This window comes from Muntiacus reevesi, chromosome 2 (genome assembly GCF_963930625.1).
Source record: "Muntiacus reevesi chromosome 2, mMunRee1.1, whole genome shotgun sequence".
Lineage (NCBI taxonomy): Eukaryota > Metazoa > Chordata > Mammalia > Artiodactyla > Cervidae > Muntiacus > Muntiacus reevesi.
The window spans coordinates 95,714,639-95,738,415 of NC_089250.1; the positions used below are offsets into that span (position 1 = coordinate 95,714,639).

Genomic DNA, 23,777 nt, shown 5'->3' on the forward strand with positions numbered 1-23,777 from the left:
ACAATACTTCAAATGCTATGTTCAAAATCATGGTGTTGCTGCTGCTGGTGATATGTGTCAGACACTATGCTAAGTGTTCTCCACACTCGCCCATTTCTCAGTGAGCCAGTGCAGGGGTGCTGATGCTATCTTATTGTTACGATTTGTTATTTAATTTCACAATCCACCTTAACTTCATCTTATCAATGAGGAAACTGATGGACAGAGAAAGAAAAGTTAAATCCAACACAGGAACCCAGGGGGTCTGAATCCTGAGTCCCCATATCTGACCACTTCTACATTCTGCTTCCTACTTTGTTTCTCTTCCTGATGATACTGTTGCTGATGATCAAGCCCAGCCCAAGACTGGTTTCTACATTCAGAACCCTATTATTCTGGATGTCTGAGTTGCTGTTCAGGGGTACATGTGATACTGTAATTCCTTTCGCTATGAATATGAGCTTATTCGCGTTACAGAATCTTGTTACACATTCTGAAAGTTTATAGGGGATAGAAGATAAGAGCAAAAGGCAGCCTCTATTACTTGGGTTCTGAGATTTGGGCCTCAAATCCAGTTCATTCCCATCTGGAAGATCAAGACCCTGATTTTTACAGCACTGTTAGTGCTATCAGGCCCATTTCAAACACACTCGGAAATTTTAGCTTGGAGGGACAGCTTGTAGTTTCCACATGTGATTATTTAAATCACATCTTCTATATGTCACTTATTTATCACACACCCCTACCCCCACTTCTGATCTTGGTCTTCTTTTCCTGTTAGAAAATAGGCATACCTATCTACAAGCAAGAAAATGCACTAGGAAAAGTAGAAAAACATGGCTTGCACTGACTGAGAGGGCCCTTGGAGGTCATCTAGCTTGACCTCCTCCTCATGTTGGGGGAGTAGGGTTAAGAATGAATCATTTCAAATGCTTTAAGGGCACGTCAGATTGCAGCGCTCTTACCCGTGCAGTGAAGTCCACGGCAGCTGCTCGGTTTAACAGCAATGTGGCTACGTTGATATTTCCATAGTGAGCAGCTATGTGGAGCGGAGTGAAGCCACTCTGGAAAGAAAACACAGCAGACGTTCAACTGATCCCTGCTGGCCTCTTGTCTGACACGTTAATACCACAACCCTGCCCAGATCAAAATGAGGAAGCAAAATATGCTGAGGTCCGCATTCCATTCTGTACTAGGTTTCTTTCCATTAGTGCCAATTGCTCATAGGATTTCCAAGGGATGCCAAACTCACAGGGAGAGAAATAGCCAGGAAGGAACCAAGGGTGGAGACTGAGCCGTTCTTGTAATCTGGGAGCAGAACTACACAGAAGCCAACATGTCCGAAAATTAAAATAGGGGTGACAAGAAATATCTTGATAGCTCATAGAAAGTTTGATGAGTACCACTGTTGTATTATTCATGGTAGAACTGTCCGTTGAAACTGTCAAAATTTCACTAGTATTATAGATTCAATATAGAGTCAAATCAACCAACAGTAAAAGCCAATTTTAATGATAAAAGCAATTTGGGGGGAAGAGGTGCTATTACAATTGGTCTTGAATCATTGTGAATGCATTTCATGAAGAAATTGACAAGCTGGTCTCCTTATTAGCAAATGTCTATTCAATAACCCATTTTTCTGGATTGTTCATACCAAGATCATTTTACTTCCTTGAAAAATGCTAAAACATGCAGCAATTTACTTAGTCCCCAAAGATTTCAACCTTACAAGAACTAGATGCATTTCTAAGTCGTCAGCAAGCTTCTCAGCCATGCTAGCGGTCTGACTGACTCTTGTCAAGGGTGGGTCACAGGGTACCCTTCCGAGGTAACTTTCATTTTGCTGACACCACTGAGGGCGAGTGTCATGCAGAAATCTAAAGATTCAATCCTAGATGAGTAGAATGACAGGGTTGTCTGCAGCTGTAGGTAGAGCTGAGAAGTTTCTCAAGTGTCAAGATGCTTCGTGTCACAGGACTCTATTGCAGTACCCTTAAGTTTCAAGGATGCCTCATACTTCCTCCTTTCAAACACCAGGTTCAGCTGCAGAAAGCCCTGGTAATCAAACTACTATCTCCTCTGGCACATGCTACTTTGAGGGAGGGGGTAGGAAGCAGGTATCTAGCCTACAGAAGGCAATGCAAAGAAGAAGGGAAAGAAATGAGGCAGCAGCACTAAGGAATGGGAACATGATGATGCAGATATAGATCAAATGTACACGGATATACATATATATATACCTCTGTTGTTCTATTCACCACCATCTAGGTTAACACATTTGGAAGCAAAGAGGAGGAAAAAATGAACGGTTAGTTTGCTATCGGTGATCATGGATGGCAGAAAGCTCATGACAGCTAAGTAATGCAGATGGAAGCTCTAATGGCAGCACAATAGGCACAGAAAGAAAGCTAGACTGAATGAAGGGCTACACAATGGCCTATTTCAAATGCCACATTTCCTTCACAGACACTTGTAAGTAATATGTGTCCAGACAATGGGAGTTGTTGGCTGGGACTCTGGCTGCTGGCATGCCTTCTGCAGCTGATCAATACTCAGTGCATTGCCTACCGTCTTAGATATCAACCAAAAATTTATTTGGCACACACTGTGGCTAGCATTTTATAATTTTTCACCTTGATGTTGGAACTGAAGTGCTAAATACATCAAAAATACATGTTCAAAGGAAGGACATTATTGGGTGTCTCTCGACTGATTTCTGTTGAGGTGGCCACCCATTAGCACATATAGGGCAGCACCCATAGGTCCCTCCCAGCTGTAGGTGCCAAGGGTGGGGGTGTTGTGCCTTCAACTGGATGACTGGGGGGCATGACTGTATTCCTTTCAGCGCAGTTAAGTGTTTGGCGTAAGCATGCCCAAAGGGAGCCCAGGCGTTCTTCACGTTTGGGTGCCTAACAGAGGAGGATGCCGTGTGACTAGTGTGTTTCCCAGGGCCTCACCTTTGACTCCACATCCGCATTGTTGTCATTCTGCAGCAGCAGGGCAGCGGCTTTCGTGTCATCTTTTCGGGCAGCGATGTGAAGAGCTGGAAGACGCACTTTTCCTTTTGTGTCATTTTCTAGCAGAAGTGACACTACTTGATCGTGACCTTGTTGCAAAGCTACTGCCAATGGTGTGAAGCCGTCCTGCAAATAGATTATGGGTCAAGTTTGGCCTCTATGGATATTTTCTTCTTGATTAACAAATAAGAAGGTGATCGAGTGTCAATTTTTGTTCACAGTTATTAAAGCTGATATATTCAAGTAGTTCCACATATATGTGGAAAGATATTAAAAAATACATACATACATACACACACACACACACACCCCAAAGCAGAAAACAATTTTAAAGGTAAATTTCCATCGTTATTTTCAAACTATTTTATTCAGTACTTTGTTGCCTAGTGTATCCTGTCTGCTTCATCACTATACCTTGTAACCTAGTATATATTTGGTGCTCAATTACTATATGTGAATTAACGAACTATACTCATTGCTGTTTTAAAGAAGGTATACATGAAAGACTCTTGGCTTCTCTGACCAACAAAAGAAAAGATCATATAAAACATGACTAGAAGCAATTCAGACATATACACATATCTGTACATTTAGCCTTCCTACTGTATTACCCTGGGACTTGACAAAGAGAAGACAGCTACAGATTTCACTGCAGTTGGAAAATCTAGCATTACTGGCCATAAAAAAGAAAGCACAGAGGAGAATATCCTAAGTTGTTATTGTTGTTTAGTTGCAAAGTTGTGTCTGATTCTTTGCAACCCCACGGACTATAGCCCATTAGGTCCCTCTGTCCATGGGATTTCCCAGTTAAGAATGAGTGAGTTGCCATTTCCTTCTCCAGGGGATCTTCCTGACCCAGAGATTGAACCTGCATCTCCTGCTTGGCAGGTGGATTTTTTACCAATAAGCCACCTGGGAAGCCCTCGAATATCCTAAGACGGGCTCCCAAATTTTAAATCAGCAATACTTTAATTATCACACACTAAAAAGAACATTTCAAAGTCATTTTTGCTAGACAACTGGCAAGTAGGTTACTTATTATTCTATTCAGATCATGATATTTATTATCTGTAGTACAAATAATACTCCTTGTGGTACAAATCGAGGACTGCTCTAATGGAAGAGTGCTTGTAAGGGAAAAAGAAAAAGCATAGTTACTTGCATACTCATGTCTTGTCGGTTTTCCTAGAAGATCACTTTCACCATTGTTTTCCTTGCTGGAAAACAGATAGGTGCTCCTAGCACTTGTTTGGCTGAATGCACATCAGTACATTTATATTCAAGGATTGTAAAATATTGGCCCCCAAGCACCTAAGAAACAGTATTGCCCAGGCCCTTCTTGCATAAATCTTGTATAAATCTCCATTCTCCTTACTGTCTCTACCCTGGCATCTAAACTCAGGCTATTTGCCCCGCTCTGAAATGTCCTCCCCCTTGCTCTTACACAAGTTCTATCTACACTCCACACTTCAAGCTCTGGCTTCACTTCCACTTGGTCTGTTCAGCTTCTCCAGGAAGACCCAAGTGAGGAAGAGGATGAGCAGCAACGTAACCAGAAGGACATTCTCTGCAACCATTGATAACAAAGGTTGGATACAACCTAGACATCACCGAAGGATATCACAGTTACAATTAAAGTACACTTAAAGTACAAAGTTTAGAGTGTAATTTAATGTTATGGGAAAAGGAATCAGCATAACCATGAAAATACTTGATCTGATTTCCACTAAGAGAAACATGCATATTGTGAACATGGACAAAAAAAATCTGGATGGATAAACAGAATTTTATCTCTAGGGACAACTAACTGGGGCTTTTTCTTTTCGCTTTTTATTGTACTTCCTTATTTACTTAATATATTACTTTCACAAAAGAGAAAAACACATCTAAAAAATGGAATGGTGAAAGGAAAGAGCTGTGTATTAAGAGTTAATGTTGCACCTCACTTTTAAAACCTGGGCAAAATCTAAGGGGTAAAAATGACAGCTCACTTCTGTTTTGCAGCAAAATAAAGTGGTTACATTTCCACCCATAGGAATGTTTCAATCCATTGGGCCTAAACATAAAGGAAACAATTTTGCACCAGAAAATCAACTGCAGCTAAGAGGATTAGCACTGACAAGAATGTGCTTCTTGCATAAACCAATTAAAGACATAAATATACCAGTCCTAAGGTGTTAATAGCTAAAATTAGCAGGTCCAGATTTTGTTTCCAAACCAAGTTTAAATGGTTTAGTTTGCTCTATGCAGTTATTCTTAAGAGACAAATACAAGCCAAAAGGAAATATGATGGAGGCTCCATGTGTACCCTCACTGACTTTTGGAGTATCTGGCACATAATAGATGCCATAAGTGAACAAATAAATTTACCTCATGCTTCAAAATCTTGATTAGCCAAAGAAGGAAGATATACATGGAAAGACAGGATACACAGGACAGAGTAATACAGGAAAAGTTTTGAAAAACACAACGATGCCAAAGACTTCATACACATATACAAGGAACATGTGGGAAAAATTGTATTGAAGGAACTTGACAATATCATATCATCTAATAAGTTGAAAATTCTATTAAATTTTTTTCACCTAAGGAATCCTTTCATTGCTCATTACTGTTCATTCTGTAAATACAGACTTCTGTATAAATAACACCAATATTATTGCTAGTAAGAAAGCAAAATTGTAATTAGAATGTTATGTGAATGAAACATCTTATTTCTTGTTGTTCTTTAATTCTCTAGTACTAATAATCCAAGAGATAAAAATTCAGTCAAAGCTTCAAATAGCTCTAGATAATCAGATAGCTGTTGTTTTTGTAGTGATGGCATCAAATGCCTCATGAAGACATGGATGTGATTTGTTCTTGGAACACTAATTCATTCATCTATTTTTTTAAAGCTAAAAAAACCTTTGAAAGTAAATTCATATAAAGCAGTAAAAAAAAAATCTATCGAATATCTATCTATCCATCTATCCATCTACCTACATATCTACCTATATCTATCTATCTGTCTTCCTAAAAGATTGAATTAGTTGTTTGAGGATCTCATATATTCCTTTTTAGTCAGTTGTAGTGCCTTTTTGGGGGGCTTGAAAACTTAAAAGAACACAAACAGAGAACCAGTGAGTTACTGATGATTAGTTGACAAGGTAATTCTATAGTCTTTTAGTGGTAAACTGGTCTTATGTTTGTTCTAAAGCGGGGACACTCAATGAACTGCCCATCACAGCCTAAAAAAGATACTACCTGTCCTTCACAGACGAAAAAGTACTACAGAATTGCTGTCATCAGGATATTTATATTACATAGTATTTCCATCCAAAAACAGGAAGGGTTTTTTTTTTTTTTCTACAACAACCCTGGCTCCCATACCCATCCTCCCTGCAAAGCATGATGTGACCCACATATCATTTTAGGGACTCACATAGGTTACCTTCTCCCCAGTGTGAGGAGAGGCCCTGCTCTATGCATACAAATGTCAGTTACTCTGCTATTAGCCATTCATTATTTATTACCAAGCTCTAAGGATATTATTATTATTTTTTTAAATCCATCCTCAAGATAAAAATCCCCAAGAGAACTGAAGGCTAGGAAGTGAAAAGTAAGGCTCTCTCTGAATTCTCAGAATAAACCAGTGGAAACAGTACACTATGGACATTTTCCTGTATTAGTACATAGTCTTGCCTCATTGTTAATAGGTAGAGTACCATTTTACAGTCTAAGTAAAGCAATATTTATCCAATAACTTCCCCTTTGGTTCTTCCTGGTTTTTAAAAAATTGTTACTACTAATTATGTTGCCGTTTCTTATATAATAACTATTTTTTGCATTATCTTCTAATATATGATATCACCTAAACTATTTGAAGTGGAATTGCTAAGCAAAAAGGTGTATAAATACTAATTTGGATAATTACTGCTAAGTGTTCTACAAAAGTGTTGCAACTGGTTGTCAACATCACCAATACAGTAGTTAAGTTGCAGTATTTCCTACCCCTTGAATTTCTTCCTTATCTCATGGGCTAAAGACTGGATCTCATTCTCTATCTGATTAATAAATTAAAATTTATTTGACTATAAGGGAGGATAAGGTATTTTCATGCATTTGTGGTCATCTGTATATTTTTGAACTGCTTCTTCATTTATCTCCTGGTTTTCCTGGAAGGCATGATCTCAAAAGTTGGACAAGGTTATGTGCAGTCCCTGTGCATATAATCCCGATGATATACACCTTTCTTGTGCCATACAGGAAACACTTCAGAATGAAAGAGATTTTGGCTTTATGACAGGGATAACCCTACACCTGTTCTAATTTTCTTTTGTTAACAATAAAGAGTACACAAACAGCAGTACTTTATTATTAGCAATAGATTTCTAGTGATATACTTCAAGGGATCACAATCTTCCATCCAGATTAGTTTCAAAAGTAAACTACATTACCTAAAATAGTATTGGTGACTTAAATAACTTTTTATTTTTAATAACTCCCCTATTCATGATTGCAAATTTTTTTTTAAAGGCTGCTTTTACCTACTATTCAAAAATGTATACTAGTTTTGTTTAGAAGTATGAGTTAAATCTAATTAGTTAACTTTAGAAATACATAAATTCAATCATTATAATTATGCTAACTTAAATTTGGAAAACAACAAATTTAAAATTTATGTTCTATCACAAAAAATATTTCAAAACGATGGCTGCCTTTGACGCAAAATTCTAAGAAGGAGAAAAGTACTCTCAAGCAATTATGTAAATAGTAAACAAATAGCTCAATTATAGGGTAGAGCCAGGCATTTAAGAGCAGAAAGGGTAACTAGGCAAGGAAGATTCTTGAAAGACTAAAAATAGACTTTTCTAATGTATTTCATAAAAACTTATGAGCCCACACATTAATATACAACTATAATGAAATACCAGTGGGACAGATTCTCAATGATACAACTTCAGGTTTCTAAAATCCCTATAAACATATGAACTCACCCATAAAAAGAACCAAAGTGTCTTACCTCTGTGGCCAGGCTCTGGCTTGCACCATTGTCGAGGAGAAACTTGACAACTTCTAGGTGGTTCTCCTGGGCTGCCATATACAATGGTGTGAAACCATTCTGCAAAATACCAATTTAAATGTTTGTAGCTTTTTAAAGCAAATCTGTCTTTCTACTGTACTGATGATATTATATGTTTCAGGAAATGCTCACACACAGTAATTTTTATAATACTTTAATATATATATTTATATGTATTATAAACCTGAGCATGATAGTTTAAGCAGAATTATGAGGTATAATCGTTAATCATGCTTCATAATTCTTGTTTGAGTGTGGTTCATAGCTAATAGTCTAATTCATACCAATACAACCAGTTTAGTTAAACACATGTATCTATTTAACTAACCACTTATTGAGTGTCTACCGTAAGTAAAGAGTTTTACTAGATACCATGAAGATATGAAGAAAAATACATTTGGTCATTGTCCCAATGAGTTTTTTACCCCAAGCAATAATTATTTCTCCTAAACAAAATATGTAATACTTTTACATAAAATTAAGCACTTGAAATAGTTCCAACTTTGGAAGGAATTTATATTAATTTCATACAGCTTCAAACTTACCACATATGAGGTGACTTGGAGCAAAGGAAAGAACACCAATTTGAAAAGGATATACTTCAGTTTTAAAGTAGAATTCAATTAGATGGTCTACTTTTTGTAAGTTTCCTTCCTTGTATTTTTTGCAAAGACATATTGTACATCAGTGTCTGAAGTGTGCCCAACTGCCAAGGAACTTGGAAATAAACGCATATATATATCTTAAGTTTCTTAGTGAAAATGTTCTCTGAAACAATGTATTTCACATCTGTAAAATACTGTAATATTACAAAAAAAACCTTATTGCAAGATATATATACCAAAACAAGTGTTTTTCAAACTATAATAAATTTTCTTTGAACAAATTTTTCAGAATTTAGTTCTATTTAACTAACTGGTCTGGAAATTTTGTTGTATATATTATGCAATCTCAAAGAATAAATGGAAATACATTCTAAGTTAAATGTTACAAAATAATACTCAAAGTTTTGTGATTCCACCAAAGTTTAAGTTCACTACTATAAATATCAGTTATTATATGATGACCTTACTTATCCAATCTCTGGATGAGTAATATGAATAACATAAAATTCAACCTCTACTAATGTCAATTTTTTGGTTTATACCTCAGAATTAGGAAGTTTAAAAGATTCTTAAGCAGATAAAAGTGGTACCACATAACAAATCTACCATGGTGAATATACTTTATTCATCAGAGAGTTCCTCTATTCTAATTATTTTACACATAATTGTAATTAGCCAGGTTATTAGCTTGCCAAGCTCAAGATTAGAGACACAAAATAAGAGGCAGTAGGGTATGACACAAGATTCAAGCTTCTTCACTGTGTAATATTTACCTAGTAAAATTATTAATTTCACTGTTACTTTGTTCTATCATGAAAGGTTTTATCAATATTAAAACATGCATAACTGCAATCCAATGTGTGTGTGTATATGTGTTGGGGGGGTAGGGTGGGGGGATGGGTGGGTTTCATCTTTGTCACTCTTCCTAGACCTATGAAGGAAACTGAAAGGCAGTTTAGACTTTTTATCATATTACTTTTTTCTCATTTTCTTATTTGACCAAAATGAAAGACTGTTTAACTCTTGGTTGATTTAAATATCTCTTAACCAAAAAAGAGAAAAAAACTTATAATATTAAAAAGAAAAGGTGGATTTTCCCTATCACTCTATGAACTACATATTACCCAAGATTTCCAGACCAAATATTCAGATTTTAGGAGTAAAATTTTTAAGAAAAAATTCCAAAATGGATATTATTTTCTGAGACATAAATATCAAGTAGATAATATATGTCAGTGGTGTCTCAACTCCAGGGCAGAGATCTGCTGTAGCTCAAGATTACCTAAGAAACACTGGTTCTGCTGCATGTCTGGTTTCTAGCCCAGTGTACTTGCACTCTTCTTGAGGAAACCTGCCAGAACCAAACATTTCCTGACCCGTGAAGGGAATCCAAAACTAGGCACTGAGCTTTAGGAGATGCTGCTCTTGCACACCTGGAGTTTCTACAGAGTGACTCGTAAGACGTACAACTTTTACATCATCCCATTGCCTTCTTCATCATGGCAGAGAGTAAGATGTGTACAACTGGAACTTCTCAGGAGTAATCTGCAGACATGAGTCACAGCAAGATGGGGCTCTGTTTCCACAGTAGCTTTTCCTTTTCTTTTTTGAATGCTTGACTGTATACCTATTGCTTTTAAGCTGGTCATTTTCTGAACAGTCACAGGCTTTCATACTTTGGCCTCTCCTCATGGTCTCTGGCAACCACTCATCTGCTTTCCATCTTCACAGATTTGTCTGTTGTAAACATTTCATGTAAGTGGAATCACATAATATATGGCATTGAAGGGTCTCATTTTACCTCTGCTGACCATACTGATAAAATGATTTTTGATGAGGCCTCCATCAAGGAAATTTCAATTTTATAGTGGGCATTTGAGTGTGGATATGTGTGTTTATCTTGGCCCCCCTTTTTTGGCAGTATTGCTTTTTCTCTAAAGAAACTACACTTTCGCTCATGTTTAGGTAGGACTGGTCTTGGTTGGACTGACGCAAATTGGCCAGCTCTTCTTCAACTGCAAGGTAAAGGATGTAAACTGCATGTAAACTGCATGTAAAGGATGTACAACTGCATGTAAAGGATGGCTTTGTTTGCTGTTCCATGACAACTCTCCAATCCTCTCAGTCCTGTTTTCTACCAAACCTCCCCTCCCCACCCTCGGATGACCTGTAGGGAACACATCAAAGGACAATCTTACCCTTTAGCTGCTGACTAGGTTCTCTCACTCCAACTACCTAGTTTCCAAAGCTTTCTGAAAGCTTCTTTAGCCTTCTGTTCTATGGGTTCCTCAGAGAATTCCACATTGCTGAAGTTATTTGGATTAAAGCAATAGAAATTAACACCAATTAATAAAAAATCATCTTTCAGGAAAGGATTAGGAAGCTGTGAGAACACATACACACCATTTGGTTACGTTATAGGGAGATAATTATAAGCATCATTTGGAAAGAGTGAAAAAAGGTATTACCATTACTCTCTAGTGCAAAGAGGCTTAAGGTACCAGCAAATTCAGTGTGGATGACCTAGAGCTGTAATGCTTTTCTGTGAAATGGTACTTGGATTAGGAAAATGGTCAGATTTCAGGAAAGATGTTATTTTTCTCTTAAGAGAAAAAAGTATATCACTGGTTTTATATTAATTTCCTAACTTAGGAAATTTCCAAAACAAAGAGCTGACCAAAAAGGAACATATGGGTGGCCCAATTTACATTTTCTTTTCTGTAGCAACAATAGACTGAATTCTCACAAAGTAGAACAGCTCAAGACCGAATATGCTTCTTGATTCCTGACTTTATCCAATATCTTCAATTCCCTCTGCTCTGAAGGCACTGCAGTGTTATTACAAGTGTTGTGGTGTTATCATAAGTATGCAAAGTTGCAGACTTCTAGTTTTATAGATAGTACTGAGGCATGCTGCCTAGTACTCACAAAAATAAAATAAAAATGAAATAAAATGAACTAAAATAAGGGCTTAAATTTCATCCTTGAAATTTTCTTATCTACGCTAGTTTCCTCTACTAAGCCTTTGTATATCATAAAGTACTGTTTTTAATTAAAATATTAAGGGCTTGGTAATCAATTTGTATTGATTCATATATGATACTAATTTTTCTGAAGGTTGTTTACGTCAGAGATATGCTATTAGTTTTAAGGTCAGAAAGGCTCTATTTGGGCCATACCCACTGTCTAGCTTCATCAGGATCTGACCTCCTCCTCAATAGGAAACATTAAAAACACAGAAAGACCAAGGAAACATTGACTTAATTAAAGGGCTTTGTCTTTGTTAAAACCACTGTGAAAACCTGTCCATTTAGAATACTTTGATAGCTAAAATAATATTTGAAATAGACTGCTTTTTTTATAAATATGATTGGTGTCTTTGGAATAAAGACAGAGAAAGAGAAAAGCATGAGGGATGTCATTTGACATGACAGGTTAGGATTTTTCAAGAGCAAACACTGTTAATCATTGTTGTATCATTGTTGTATTTTGACTTAAACTAGAGTTCTTTAAAATCACAATTTAGTTATCTAACGCCATTTCTTTCTCAGGGTAGGACTAAATGATTTCCTGGAATGTTAAGTAATATAAGAAAGAGTTAACTCCTTATTAAGACCTAAGATCAAGGCAATGACAAGAATTATTTTTAAAAATCTATAAACTCCTAGTTTATAGAGTCTCAGTTCATCAGAACTTGATATTGTCCAATGCTATTTTTATTTTCCAGGAGAATTTTTATATTTAAAGAAGGTGAGGGGCTCTTTTGATACTGTTCCTCGTTGGCAATTAATTATTGTCTATAGGATAAAATTTCACGTGGACAGGAATACTGTCGTTCTTGAATATTAATATTCCTGTGATGCTCTGCCACCTAAATGGAATTTCATTGCTCTTCATGGTATTACTGCTTGTTGTTCTTTATGAAAGTTCCTTTTGAAAAGCTGCTACCAGGAATTATCTTTAAAAATCCATTCTGCTGTGTGGTGATCTCATTACTTACTCCATCCACAGAATGATGCAGTTCAGAAGGTTTCTTGGGGCAGATGTCTAGAGGAAGGGGTAAGGTTTTACTGTCAAGTGTGTGGCTGGGTACTCCAAGCACAGCTGCAAGGAACAGGGCATTTCACAGCCCATGTTCTTCTTCTGCACTTCATCATCAGAAGAGAATGTGCGTAAATTGAAATCAAATCTGCTTAGGATTTTATTTTGACTACAGTTTCTCCCAGACATTGGAAAGAAGGTTTAAAACTATGCCTCCTCTGAACATTAGTCAAGAATGTGTATATTGTTTACAAGATGGGGGAGGCTAACTGTCTCTCCCTTGGGGAAAAAAAGAAGAAAATGAAAATGGACCAAAGCATTTCCCACTACCTCAGAGCTTAACACTAGCTATTTCCTGAGTAAAAAAAAATCATAGAGGCATTTAAAAATAATTGGTTGAAAAGCATAATGCTTCTCTTGTGGTCAGCTGGTCTGTGTTTCTCTCATATTTGTCAATATTCAACTTTATATTGCTCCTTTCTGGAAAAACATTATCACTCTAAGTGAGCTCTCATTGGGAATCAGAACAGGTGGCATAAACTATGTAACAAAAGTCCAACCACAGGGAACTAAAGATTAGACCAATTACACAAGAAACCATGTGGTTGGAAGAACAGTTTTGACAGGGTAACAAGCAGGAAGGCCAGGGGTCTCCAAACGGAGGAAACAGGCTGCAAGTGTCAGGCATTTTTTATCTCTCTCTTAAGCGGCAGGAGGAAACAAACTACAAGTGTCAGACTATTTTCTCTTCTCTATACAAAATTAAAAGGAGGTTTCTCTTAAAATTCTGTGTTGCCATGATGACACCTGGTTCCACCTGAACTTAACTTTTCTCAAACCGTGAGCTAACCAACACGTTTTTCTTATGGAAATATTTTTCTCAAGCTATGTTAATGAACTATGTATTTACCCTAGACCCTGTCTTTCTTCAAGTCAGTTCCACTTAAGACCCAGAACCCATAAGGGCTCAACAAACCAGTATGTTTTACTCATACATTGTTCTCCTAATCTATGTTAATGAAACTATACATTTACTTGGAAACCTGCCTTTTTTCAAGATTCACATCAATCGTTTTATGGCCTGAGATGACTTACATTGTGCCAATGTTACTCAAAATGCGTGTTGTGGGTGAGGGGTCTGATGCCAGTCTGAGGTTTGAGACATATCCTTTCTCTAATTAACAGCTTGCTTATAGGTATATAACACACTGCTAAAGGCTAGCACAGGGGGGCTCTTTCATTTCCCTTCTGATGTCTATGTCAGAAGCTTTTCTATCTCTTTTATACTTCAATAAAACTTTATTACACAAAAGCTCTAAGCAATCAAGCCTCGACACTGGCCCTGGACTGAATTCCTCTCCTCTGGAGGCCACGAATCCTGGCTTCTTTCATGGCTCAGCAGCAACCTTTCAGTTTCTTTTCTGCAACACTGATATTAAATGGCATCAGAGCTTTCATCAACATGACGTAACAAGGTGGAAAGTCATTGCAATTCTGTGGACCCATAAAGTACAAGAGGCTCCTGTTACTCAAAGATAATCAGTCTTGGAAAAAACTGAGGAAATCAAGTGCACTTAACGTGGAGATCAAAAGGCCATAGTAAATAATGAAAAAAAGTTAGATTGAGACTTCATCTTGAAAGAGAAAACCAGAAATTGTAAAAGTGAATTTATATGATTTAACAAAATATAGGTTATAACTGCATCATGTACGAGTTCACAGAATGAATGAAGACTAAACCAACTATGATTCTGGAGGAGAAAGTATGATTTTCATTTCCAACAAAACTATATGGTGGGTTGACAGCCTTCACTTTTTATTTTCAGACTAAGTTTTTCCTTCATTTAACATTTTGTTTCTCAAATCGTTCAAGTTGGAAACATCTGTCAGGAAATCATCCTGATTCTTCACACAGCCTGGTCTACTCCTGGCAGAAAGCCACGACCTCATAACTTGGCTGTGTGCTCAGCAGTCCTCTAGTATCATTTTTCCTGACTTCATGACATCCTACATCTTCTGGAAAACTTGCAGCTTTGTTCTATAGTCAGTTTGTTCAATCTAACACCCTGGGGTAGACACTGATGAACCAGGATAGATGTCAGCCTTCAGCTGGAAGGAATGTTTGAGTAGAGACCAGTTCTTAAAATGGTCAGGTCCTTAGAGATTATCATACTAAATGAAGTAAGTCAGAAAGAGAAAGACAAACACCATATGATATCATTTATATGTGGAATCTAAAATATGATACAAATGTACATATCTATGAAACAGAAACAGACTCACAGACACAGAGAACAGACTTGTGGTTGCCAAGTGAGGGGGAAGGATTGGGAGTTTGGGATTAGAAGAGAATAATTATTTAGAGAATAGATAAATAAGATACTACTGTGTAACATGGGGAACTATATTCAATATCCTGTGATAAACCATAATAGAAAAGAATATGAAAAAGAATATATATAAGTGTATAACTGAGTCATGTTGTTGTACAGTAGAAATGAACACAACATGGCAAATCAACTATACTTCAATAAAATAAAAAAAAATAGTCAGTCAGGTCCTTAGTGGATATTTATGTGTTATGATGATGTAAGCTCTCCTACACAAGCTCACATCTTTGGGGGACTCACATAATGAATAATTTGGATAATGAAGACCTGTATTTTTAGACCAATATTGTGAACTTAATTTTTTTGGACTCAAAGTCCACCAAATGATAACCTGTTAGTATTTTTGTTAGAACTTCACGCAGGACTCTCAGAGCTTGTAGGAGAATCTTCTGAATGAATGATCGGTGTAAATCCATTACAAACAATCTGGAAATTTCAATGGTTGGGGATTTTAAAGTTCTTCTGCTATTTTTTTTCCCTAATCTGTTTCAGGGAGCAACAGTGATGCCTCAGTTAGTAAATAGGAATTGACTATACTGGACTTTAGCTAACATCATAAAATAGAATAAGTCTCTACATTACAGAGATTTTCCAGTCATTTGTGTTTATAACTACCAGCCATACATACCAGTCTTACAGATGGCTGACTTTGGAAAACCTGTTCCTTTCACACGTAGAGGATTGCAAATGAGGATATATATGAAACTAAATAATCTGGAATAATATACTTATTCAGTGAATATTTATGTGTGTGTGCTAAGTTGGTTCAGTCATGTCTGACTCTTTGCAATCCTATGGACTATAACCTGCCAGGCTCCTCTATCCATGAGATTCTCCAGGCAAGAATACTGGAGTGGGTTGCCATGCCCTCTTCCAGGAGATTTTCCTGACTGAGGCATAGAACCTGTGTCTCTTAAGTCTCATGCATTGGCGAGCAGGTTCTTTACCATTAGAGACCTGGGAAGCCCATTCACTGAACATAACTCTTTTAAATTTATATTTTATATTGAAGCATAGTTGATTTATAATGTCATGTTAGTTTCAGGTGTATAGCAAAATTATTTCAGTTATGCATATACATATGTTCATACCTGCTCAGATTTTTTTGCTATATAGATTATTACACAATATTGACAAGAGTTCCCCGTGCTATACAGTAGGTCCTCGTTTATCTATTTTATATATAGGAGTGCTTTCTCCTGCATGCTCAGTTGCTCAGTCATGTCCAACTTTTTGCAACCCCATTGATGGCAGCCTACCAAGTTCCTCTGTCCATGAAATTCTCTAGGCAAGAATACTGGAATGGATTGCCATTTCCTACTCCAGGGGATCTTTCCAACCCAGGGATAGAACCCGAGTCTTCTGCATTGGCAGGCGGATTCTTTACCAACTGCATCACCTGGGAACTCCTAATTTATCCCCCTACTCCCCACCTTTTTCCATTGGTTTTCATAAGTTTGTTTTAAAGTCTGTTTCTGTTTTGTAAGTAAGTTCATTTGTATCACTTTTTTTGAAGATTTCACATATAAGTGATATATAGTATTTGTCTTTCTTTGATTTACCTCACTTAGGATGATAATCTCTAGTTCCGTTCATGTTGCTGCATATGGCATTATTTCATTATTTTTGACTGAGTAGTATTCCATTGTATGCATGTATGTGTGGACACCACATCTTATTTATCCTTTCCTCTGTGGATGGACATTCAGGTTGCTTTCATGTCTTGGCTATTGTAAACAGTGCTGGAATGAACACTAGGGTACATGTATCTTTTTGAATTATGGTGTTCTCTGGGTATATACTCAGGAGTGGGCTTGCGGGATCATATGGTCATTCTAGTTTTAGTTTTTTAAGGAATCTCCGTACTGTTTTCCATAGTGGTACACAAATTTACATTCTCATCAACAATGTATGAGTGTTCCCTTTTCTCTACATGCTCTCCAACATTTACTATTTGCAGACTATTTTTTTATTGCAACAATGCTTTATTAGGGTGGCCAGGAATTGAACCCACATATCTCCAAGGTCTGCCTGTGTATTCATTTCAAAAAAAGTTGCTGGCAAATAGAAATAAAAGGACAGGACCTAAGTGGTCACCTAAGTGAATGAATTTTTGCTGCTTTTAAGGGCAAAGGGTACTTCTTCACAGTCCTTGCTGCATTGACCCTGCCCATTGTCCTGGGTTTTTCCTTAATGATGATATAGCTCTTAAATATTGTTATCTTAGAAGACACAAGAACAAACAAGCACCTGACCCAGAACATTATTTGTGAATCATGATCACAGCATTTCTTGGCATCTGAGATATAGGTTTACCTGGGACTGGGCGTTGACATTGGCTCCATTTGTGACCAAGACCTTTACCACCTCTGCTTGCCCTGCCAAAGATGCTATATGCAACGCTGTGTTTCCTTTCTGTGAAACGAGAAACAAGAGCCATCAGTTCACCCATCTTTCTCTCTGCTTTCAACATTTTACAAAATATTAAATCCCTCTGTAAGTTCCCCAGGAGAACAATGTTGATGAGTATTTCATGAGAAGCATGCCCGGATTATTACTGAACTCTCATTGAATTGGGCAACTGATAACAAAAAGCACGAAATGTGTGACACTGACCTTTGTAGCTGCATCCACATTGGCTTCTCTCTGTAGCAGTTCAGAAACAACTTCTACATGGCCCTCTTTGGAAGCAAGATGGAGAGCGTTCAGCCCATTCTGATTAAGTGAAGGGAAAGCTTTACTCAGCAGGTTGAAAATAGAGCGGTAAACAGTCCACTAAGAATTCTGAAGAAAACACCCTACCAACAACAATTTGCATGTGTGCAATGCAGGAGCCTGAATTAGGAATAAAAGAACTTGTGGCAATTAGGTCAGTTGTTCTGATGTCATTATGTACTTTATTTTAGGAATTAATTGTTCAAGGACACATATCTACATTTCTGAATGCTCCTCTAACAAAGCGAAGAATAACTTGATCATTCAAGTTGGTGACATTTAATAGAAAACACTGGCAAAAAGAGAAAGCCTTGGTAATAGAGGATTTGAGGACTTTAAAGTCTAGATTTAAAAAAATTTAACTGAAAACTTAAATAACAACAACAATCACCACAACTAACCTGATTGCAAATGTTGATGTCAACTCCATTTTTTATGTAGTCAAGGGCCTTTTCTAAGTGTCCAGCTCGAGCTGCTCTTAAGTAACTCGCATTGGCATCAGACTGAATAAAAAAGAAAAAACATTTGGTTAAAAAAAGGAAACAAATATGCCTGCTTCTAACTACCAGATTATTGTTCAAACTATTTAAAAAATAAGTAAAACCGAGATTTTTTTTCAACTGAACTATTTTATTTCTAACATGAAAACACTAATATAAGGTCTTCATGAAGTCACCAGGAAAAGAACGAAACTTCAAAAGTTAGTTTCAAGTGTATAAAACTATTCCTTCTGTGATGCCATAAGTGATTCCAAACTGAAAGAGAAAATTTCCCAGGATGTGTAGGCACATACAATTTCATAAGAGTTAAGGAAAATCCTGAAACTTTCTGGTAGTTACATTACAATAAACCTCACTGCTCTCTTTAATCATAAGTTTAATTATACAGATGTTGAACTACAATACTACATCTGAAACTCATAATTTTTAAAAAAGTGATTTAACATCCACGTCATTCCTTTGTATATAACTATGGCCAATTTTTCAATTAATAGCTTCATAAATACATTTAATGCTGTTACACTAGTTTAACAGGAATTTGTGGTTAATGATGTTCTCTTCAGTTTTCCTGCAGGTCATAGCCATGTGTTGGAACATTGATTGCATTTGAAAAGCATTCATTTATAAACGTCTACAGTTTGTGAAGCATACTTTCCATATATTTTAAAGCTAAGTCCACAACCCATGGACAACTCTATTAGAAGTATTAACCTGAACAAATAAAGAAATATGTCCACCTTTTTTGAACATCAAAAGCCAAGTCTATAATTCATTCATTGGAAGCTCCCAACTCTAAACTATTGCTAAATTCTAATACCTACAGTTACACAGCTGAAATCATCTGCTACTGAAATTTTTTAATAGAAAAAAGTGATAAGAAAAACTGCCAAGTTGAGTGTGCACAATTTGTAAAGGAATTACAGGAGATTTTCTTGAAAGGGATGCCGAAAACATCACTGGTTATAAATGCAATCATGCAGGATGTGGCTTTAAAGAGCCAAGTGTCTTCCTTCAGGCATTTGGCCACTACCTCCTTCAAACTCCCATTCACTTGCCACCTCATCTGTGAAGGCTTCCCAGGCCTCCAGGCAGAGCTCAATTGCTCAGTGCTCCCAAGGCACTCATTTCATTGAGCCCTCTTGGTATTTATCACCCAGTATCATAGGTTTTGGTGTACCTGTCCTTTGTCTTCCCTAAATTGTGAGCTCTTGAATAATAGGCAGAGCTGTATTAAAGGGTAGACAAAAGGAAAGTCACTAAGATGCCAGTCCTTGAGGAACACTAATTTGACCCTGGAAATGTACTTGAGATGAAGAGAATTCCGTCCCTCAGAAGAATCTCCAATTTTGGTATGGGTCAGTTCAGTTAAGAATTGACTTGCTCAAGACCTAAATGAAAGGGCAGTGCCTCTAGGGTCTCCTCTCTTTCCTTGCACATTAGTATGCCTCTCTCTGAAAGAGTCCTGCTTCTTCTAAATTAGGGTTTCTTAATCTCAGCAGTACTGGCATTTTGATCCAGATAATTTTTTGATGTAAGGAACAATCCTGTCCAGTGTCCATGTTCACCAGCATTCCCAGCATCTACCAATCAGGAACCAGTGGAATCTCCTATTTGAGACAACCAAAAACATCTTCATGAAGCCAAGTTTCCCAAGGTGAAGGCTAAAACCTCTCCAGATGAGAACCACTGCTCTAAAAAAATAGTAAATTGATTTGTTTAAAGATTGTGCGTTTCAAAAGGCTTTCATATTTTGCATTGCCATATGCCTTGACCTAGTACCAGGCAGTGACTATATGTATGACATTCATCCTTCTGCTTCCCCTACAACTGGAAGCATCCCTGGCACATAGCAGGTGCCTATAAATGATTTGTGAATGGATGAATCAACAAATAAGTAAACTGTGTGGAAATAACTGATTAATTGAGAAGGGCATGGCAACCCACTCCAGTATTCTTGCCTGGAGAATCCCCGTGGTCAGAGAAGCCTGGAGGGCTGCAGTCCATGGGGTTGCAAAGAGTCAGACATGACTGAGCAACTAAGCACAAACTGTTTAATTAAAATATTTCCTGGAACAATACAGGAGGCTTTATTAACAACAACAAAAACAACACAAGAGCTATTTACATTGAGAATTTGCTATGATACAAAGCTGAACAGCAGAGAGCATAAGCTAAGCCATAAGTTTGGTGTCTGGGAACACATGTAGGTATTGCTAAAGTAAAATTGGGATTTGAGTCAAGCATGCAGATAATTTAATCAGGGCAGAGAATTAAGTAAGAGTAAAACAACAAATTTGGTTCAAATCAGACAAAGGACAAACTAAAGTTTCCAGGAATGTAATGAAACATAAAGTTCAGTCTTTAAAGCAATTTGGTACTTGGAGAAGGTTAGTTTTGTTTGGTTTGTAAGTTCGGTTGGAAACAAATTAGCTATGCAAGGATGAGTCACTGTACCATAAAACATCATCTTTGTGCCTGCTCAGTGACTTATTAAGTGAATTTGCCCAGAAGGGCTCTGATGCTGTCCTGGGAACAAATGACACAGCCTGCCTGGATTATTTCAATGGCCAGAGATAACAACAGTGGATTAAGTCGGCACCCCAAACACTGACTTTGAATACACAAAAACAGCAGTTATGGAAGTTTAAAAAAAAGATGTCAGAATTCAAGGAAAGCCCCTGAATTGATTCGAGATCTAAAAAGGTTTGGTGATTCTTTATACTGTCCACTTTTCTCTCACAGTTTCTCAGAATTTTCCCACTAGAAACTTTAAAGCAAAACAAAATACAGACAGTATAAACAAAATATTCAAATTCAGTGCTTGCCTACCTATTTGGTGTTCAGATTCTTTTGAGATTAACAAAAGTTATGAATCAGTTGCTTTCTTTCAATAATCACACATATATACATACATAGACCAAGTATGCTTATGTACCTCAGATCTGCATACACACACATTTTCATACAGACATCAAATATGCATACACAAATCTGCATACCTGCAATATAAATATAAATCTGCATGCATGCAATATAAACATGCATGTGTATAAAAATGCATATGCAAACATAATTTGCGCACTATTTCAGGCTCAGGATCACAAAGTTCGCCCACAGATTCATGTCTAAGAACATCTGCTCTAAGGATAAAGAATTCTCTGGTGGATACCCTCCCTATATCTATTTCACCCCGTATACCTTGGTATCAAATAATTCTCTGCGGTGGCTAATTTATCAACTGAGAACTTCAGGAAAAAGAGAAGGGAAGAAAAAAAGGAATTAATTTCTTTTTTTTTTCACTTCTCCCAGCTCTGTTATACGCAGAAATGTCCAACACACCAATAATAATAACCAGCCACTGCTTGTACTTCAAAGAAAAAGTCCAGGAAGAGAAAGAGAGGAAAATACGAAGAAAGAGCAAGAAGAGGGAAGTAAAGACTGCCCTCAAGAAACAATGCAACTTAGGAAATGCAGCTATTATGGCGCACAGACAAGAACTGAGAAGTTCTTCCTTCTAGTCTCAGCCACCTGCAAGCCACGCAGCAACGTCTTTCTTCCAGAAGCATTAGCTGCATATTGACTTTGTTCTAGCCCTGCCAACATCGAGCTGTATGGTGGGAAACAAAACAGATGTGGTACCAGTTAAGACTCACTTGCCTTCATCTTAGCTGTCATTCAATCGAGTAACTAGGGGTTACTCTTAACACAGGCTATGCATGAGCTGCTTTTCAATCTAGAACATTCTACCCACACAGTGTCTCTTTAAAGGCAACTGTAGACAAATTACTCTGGAAGGAGATTAGGTCCCAAGAGAGGCTGAGCGCTGTCACGTGGAAAGTCATACTAAGGAGGCCGTCGTCTACAGTTAGTTGCTACAAAATGAGTATGAGCAAGTTGGTCAGCACTTTTTCTCCTCCCCCGCCCCTTCTAGATGATGAAAATCTGAAGGAGGAATTTGGAAAATGTATGTATCTTTTGCCACTATTTGATGTCTTGTCTACATAAAATTTTACTAGATAAGAAATATGAACCATGTATGTTTTACAAAGAAATCGCTTCAAGGACAGACAAGTACTGTCAGGAATTTAACTTACTCAAAATTTTCACCTGTACTGAATATTATTCAACAGAAAGCAGTGATTAAAAAAAAAATTCCCAAGTACTAATCTCAGTAATAACTAATACTTCATAACTCAATGTGCTAGACACTATTACAAGCACTTAGATTAACCTAATTATATTATTGGCACTGAATTATATCATTAGTCACACTTAATATAATATGTATTAATTGTATAAGCGTATAGTGTGTGTGTGTGTGTGTGTGTGTGTGTGTGTGTCCAATTCTTTGTGACCCCATACTCCTCTGGCAATGGGATTCTCCAGGCAAGAATACTGGAGATTCCCTCCTCCAGGGGATCTTCCCCACCCTGAGATTGAATCCACGTCTCTTGCATTGAAGGCAGATTCTTTATCCTCCGAGTCTCCAGGGAAACCCCAATTGTATAAGTACTTATATTAACTTAATCCATATAATATTTCCATAGAATAGTATAGTGGGTTGAATAATGTCCCTCTAAATTCATGTTCACTGTGAGACTCAGAACATGACCTTATTTGGAAATAGGGCTTTTGCAGATAAAATTATTTAAGATGAGGTCATATTAGATTAGAATGAACCTCAAATCCAATAATGGATGTCTGTATAAGAAGAGAAGATATACAAATATCAAATCATTATGTTGTACATCTGAAACTAATATAATGCTGTATATCAACTACATTTCAATTTTTAATAAAGAGAAGACACAGAGATACATAAGGGAGACCACATAAAGATGGAGGAAGAAACTAGAGTAACGTTGCCACAAGACCAGGAAGGCCGGGAGTCACCAGAAGCTGGAAGAGGCAAAGAAGAACTATTCCCTAGAGCCTCTGGAGAGGGTGTAGCATGGAGGACACCTGGATTCTGGACCTCTGGCCTCCAGAACTGTGAGAGAATACACTCTCTTGTTTCCAACCAGTTAGCTTGTGGTGGTTTGGGTAGAAGTCCTAATGCAAGGAAGCACTGTTAGTAGTAGCTCCACTTTACATATGCTGAGCTACAGAGAGAATGAATGACTTTCACAGTGACATATAACTTGTGAGTGGCAAGGATATATATCCATATCCAGACAGTCTGACTCCAGAGTTTACACTGTTAATCACTACTTTAAGAAAGGGCTCGATAAATATTTGGTCACTAGTCTGTGCCCAGTAACTCATTAGTTCATTATTTCATTCATTTTCCATCAAACAACTGTCTGTCCATTCATCAATCCATCAAATGAACTATCTAGGTACTTTAAAGTATGTACCCTTTCAAGCCCAATTCCTTCACTGAGTTTATTTTAAGGCTAAAAATCAGTCTGGGAGTGGCTCACCAGAAGACATGCAGACTGCTGATGCAGTGAGAATAATAACAG

General features: G+C 37.1%; 1 protein-coding gene across 1 annotated transcript in view; it reads right to left on the reverse strand.

The window, feature by feature from the left end:
- The window catches only part of ANK3 (ankyrin 3), a 366,098-nt gene that overhangs the window by 226,895 nt on the left and 115,426 nt on the right, over nt 1-23,777 (reverse strand). Inside the window, exons 2-7 of the mRNA XM_065922389.1 lie at nt 18,214-18,315; nt 17,714-17,812; nt 17,414-17,512; nt 8,002-8,100; nt 2,937-3,122; nt 945-1,043 (exon numbers count right to left, since the gene is read on the reverse strand). Of these exons, the coding sequence (XP_065778461.1) occupies nt 945-1,043; nt 2,937-3,122; nt 8,002-8,100; nt 17,414-17,512; nt 17,714-17,812; nt 18,214-18,315 (684 nt within the window). The remainder of the gene's footprint in view (nt 1-944; nt 1,044-2,936; nt 3,123-8,001; nt 8,101-17,413; nt 17,513-17,713; nt 17,813-18,213; nt 18,316-23,777) is intronic.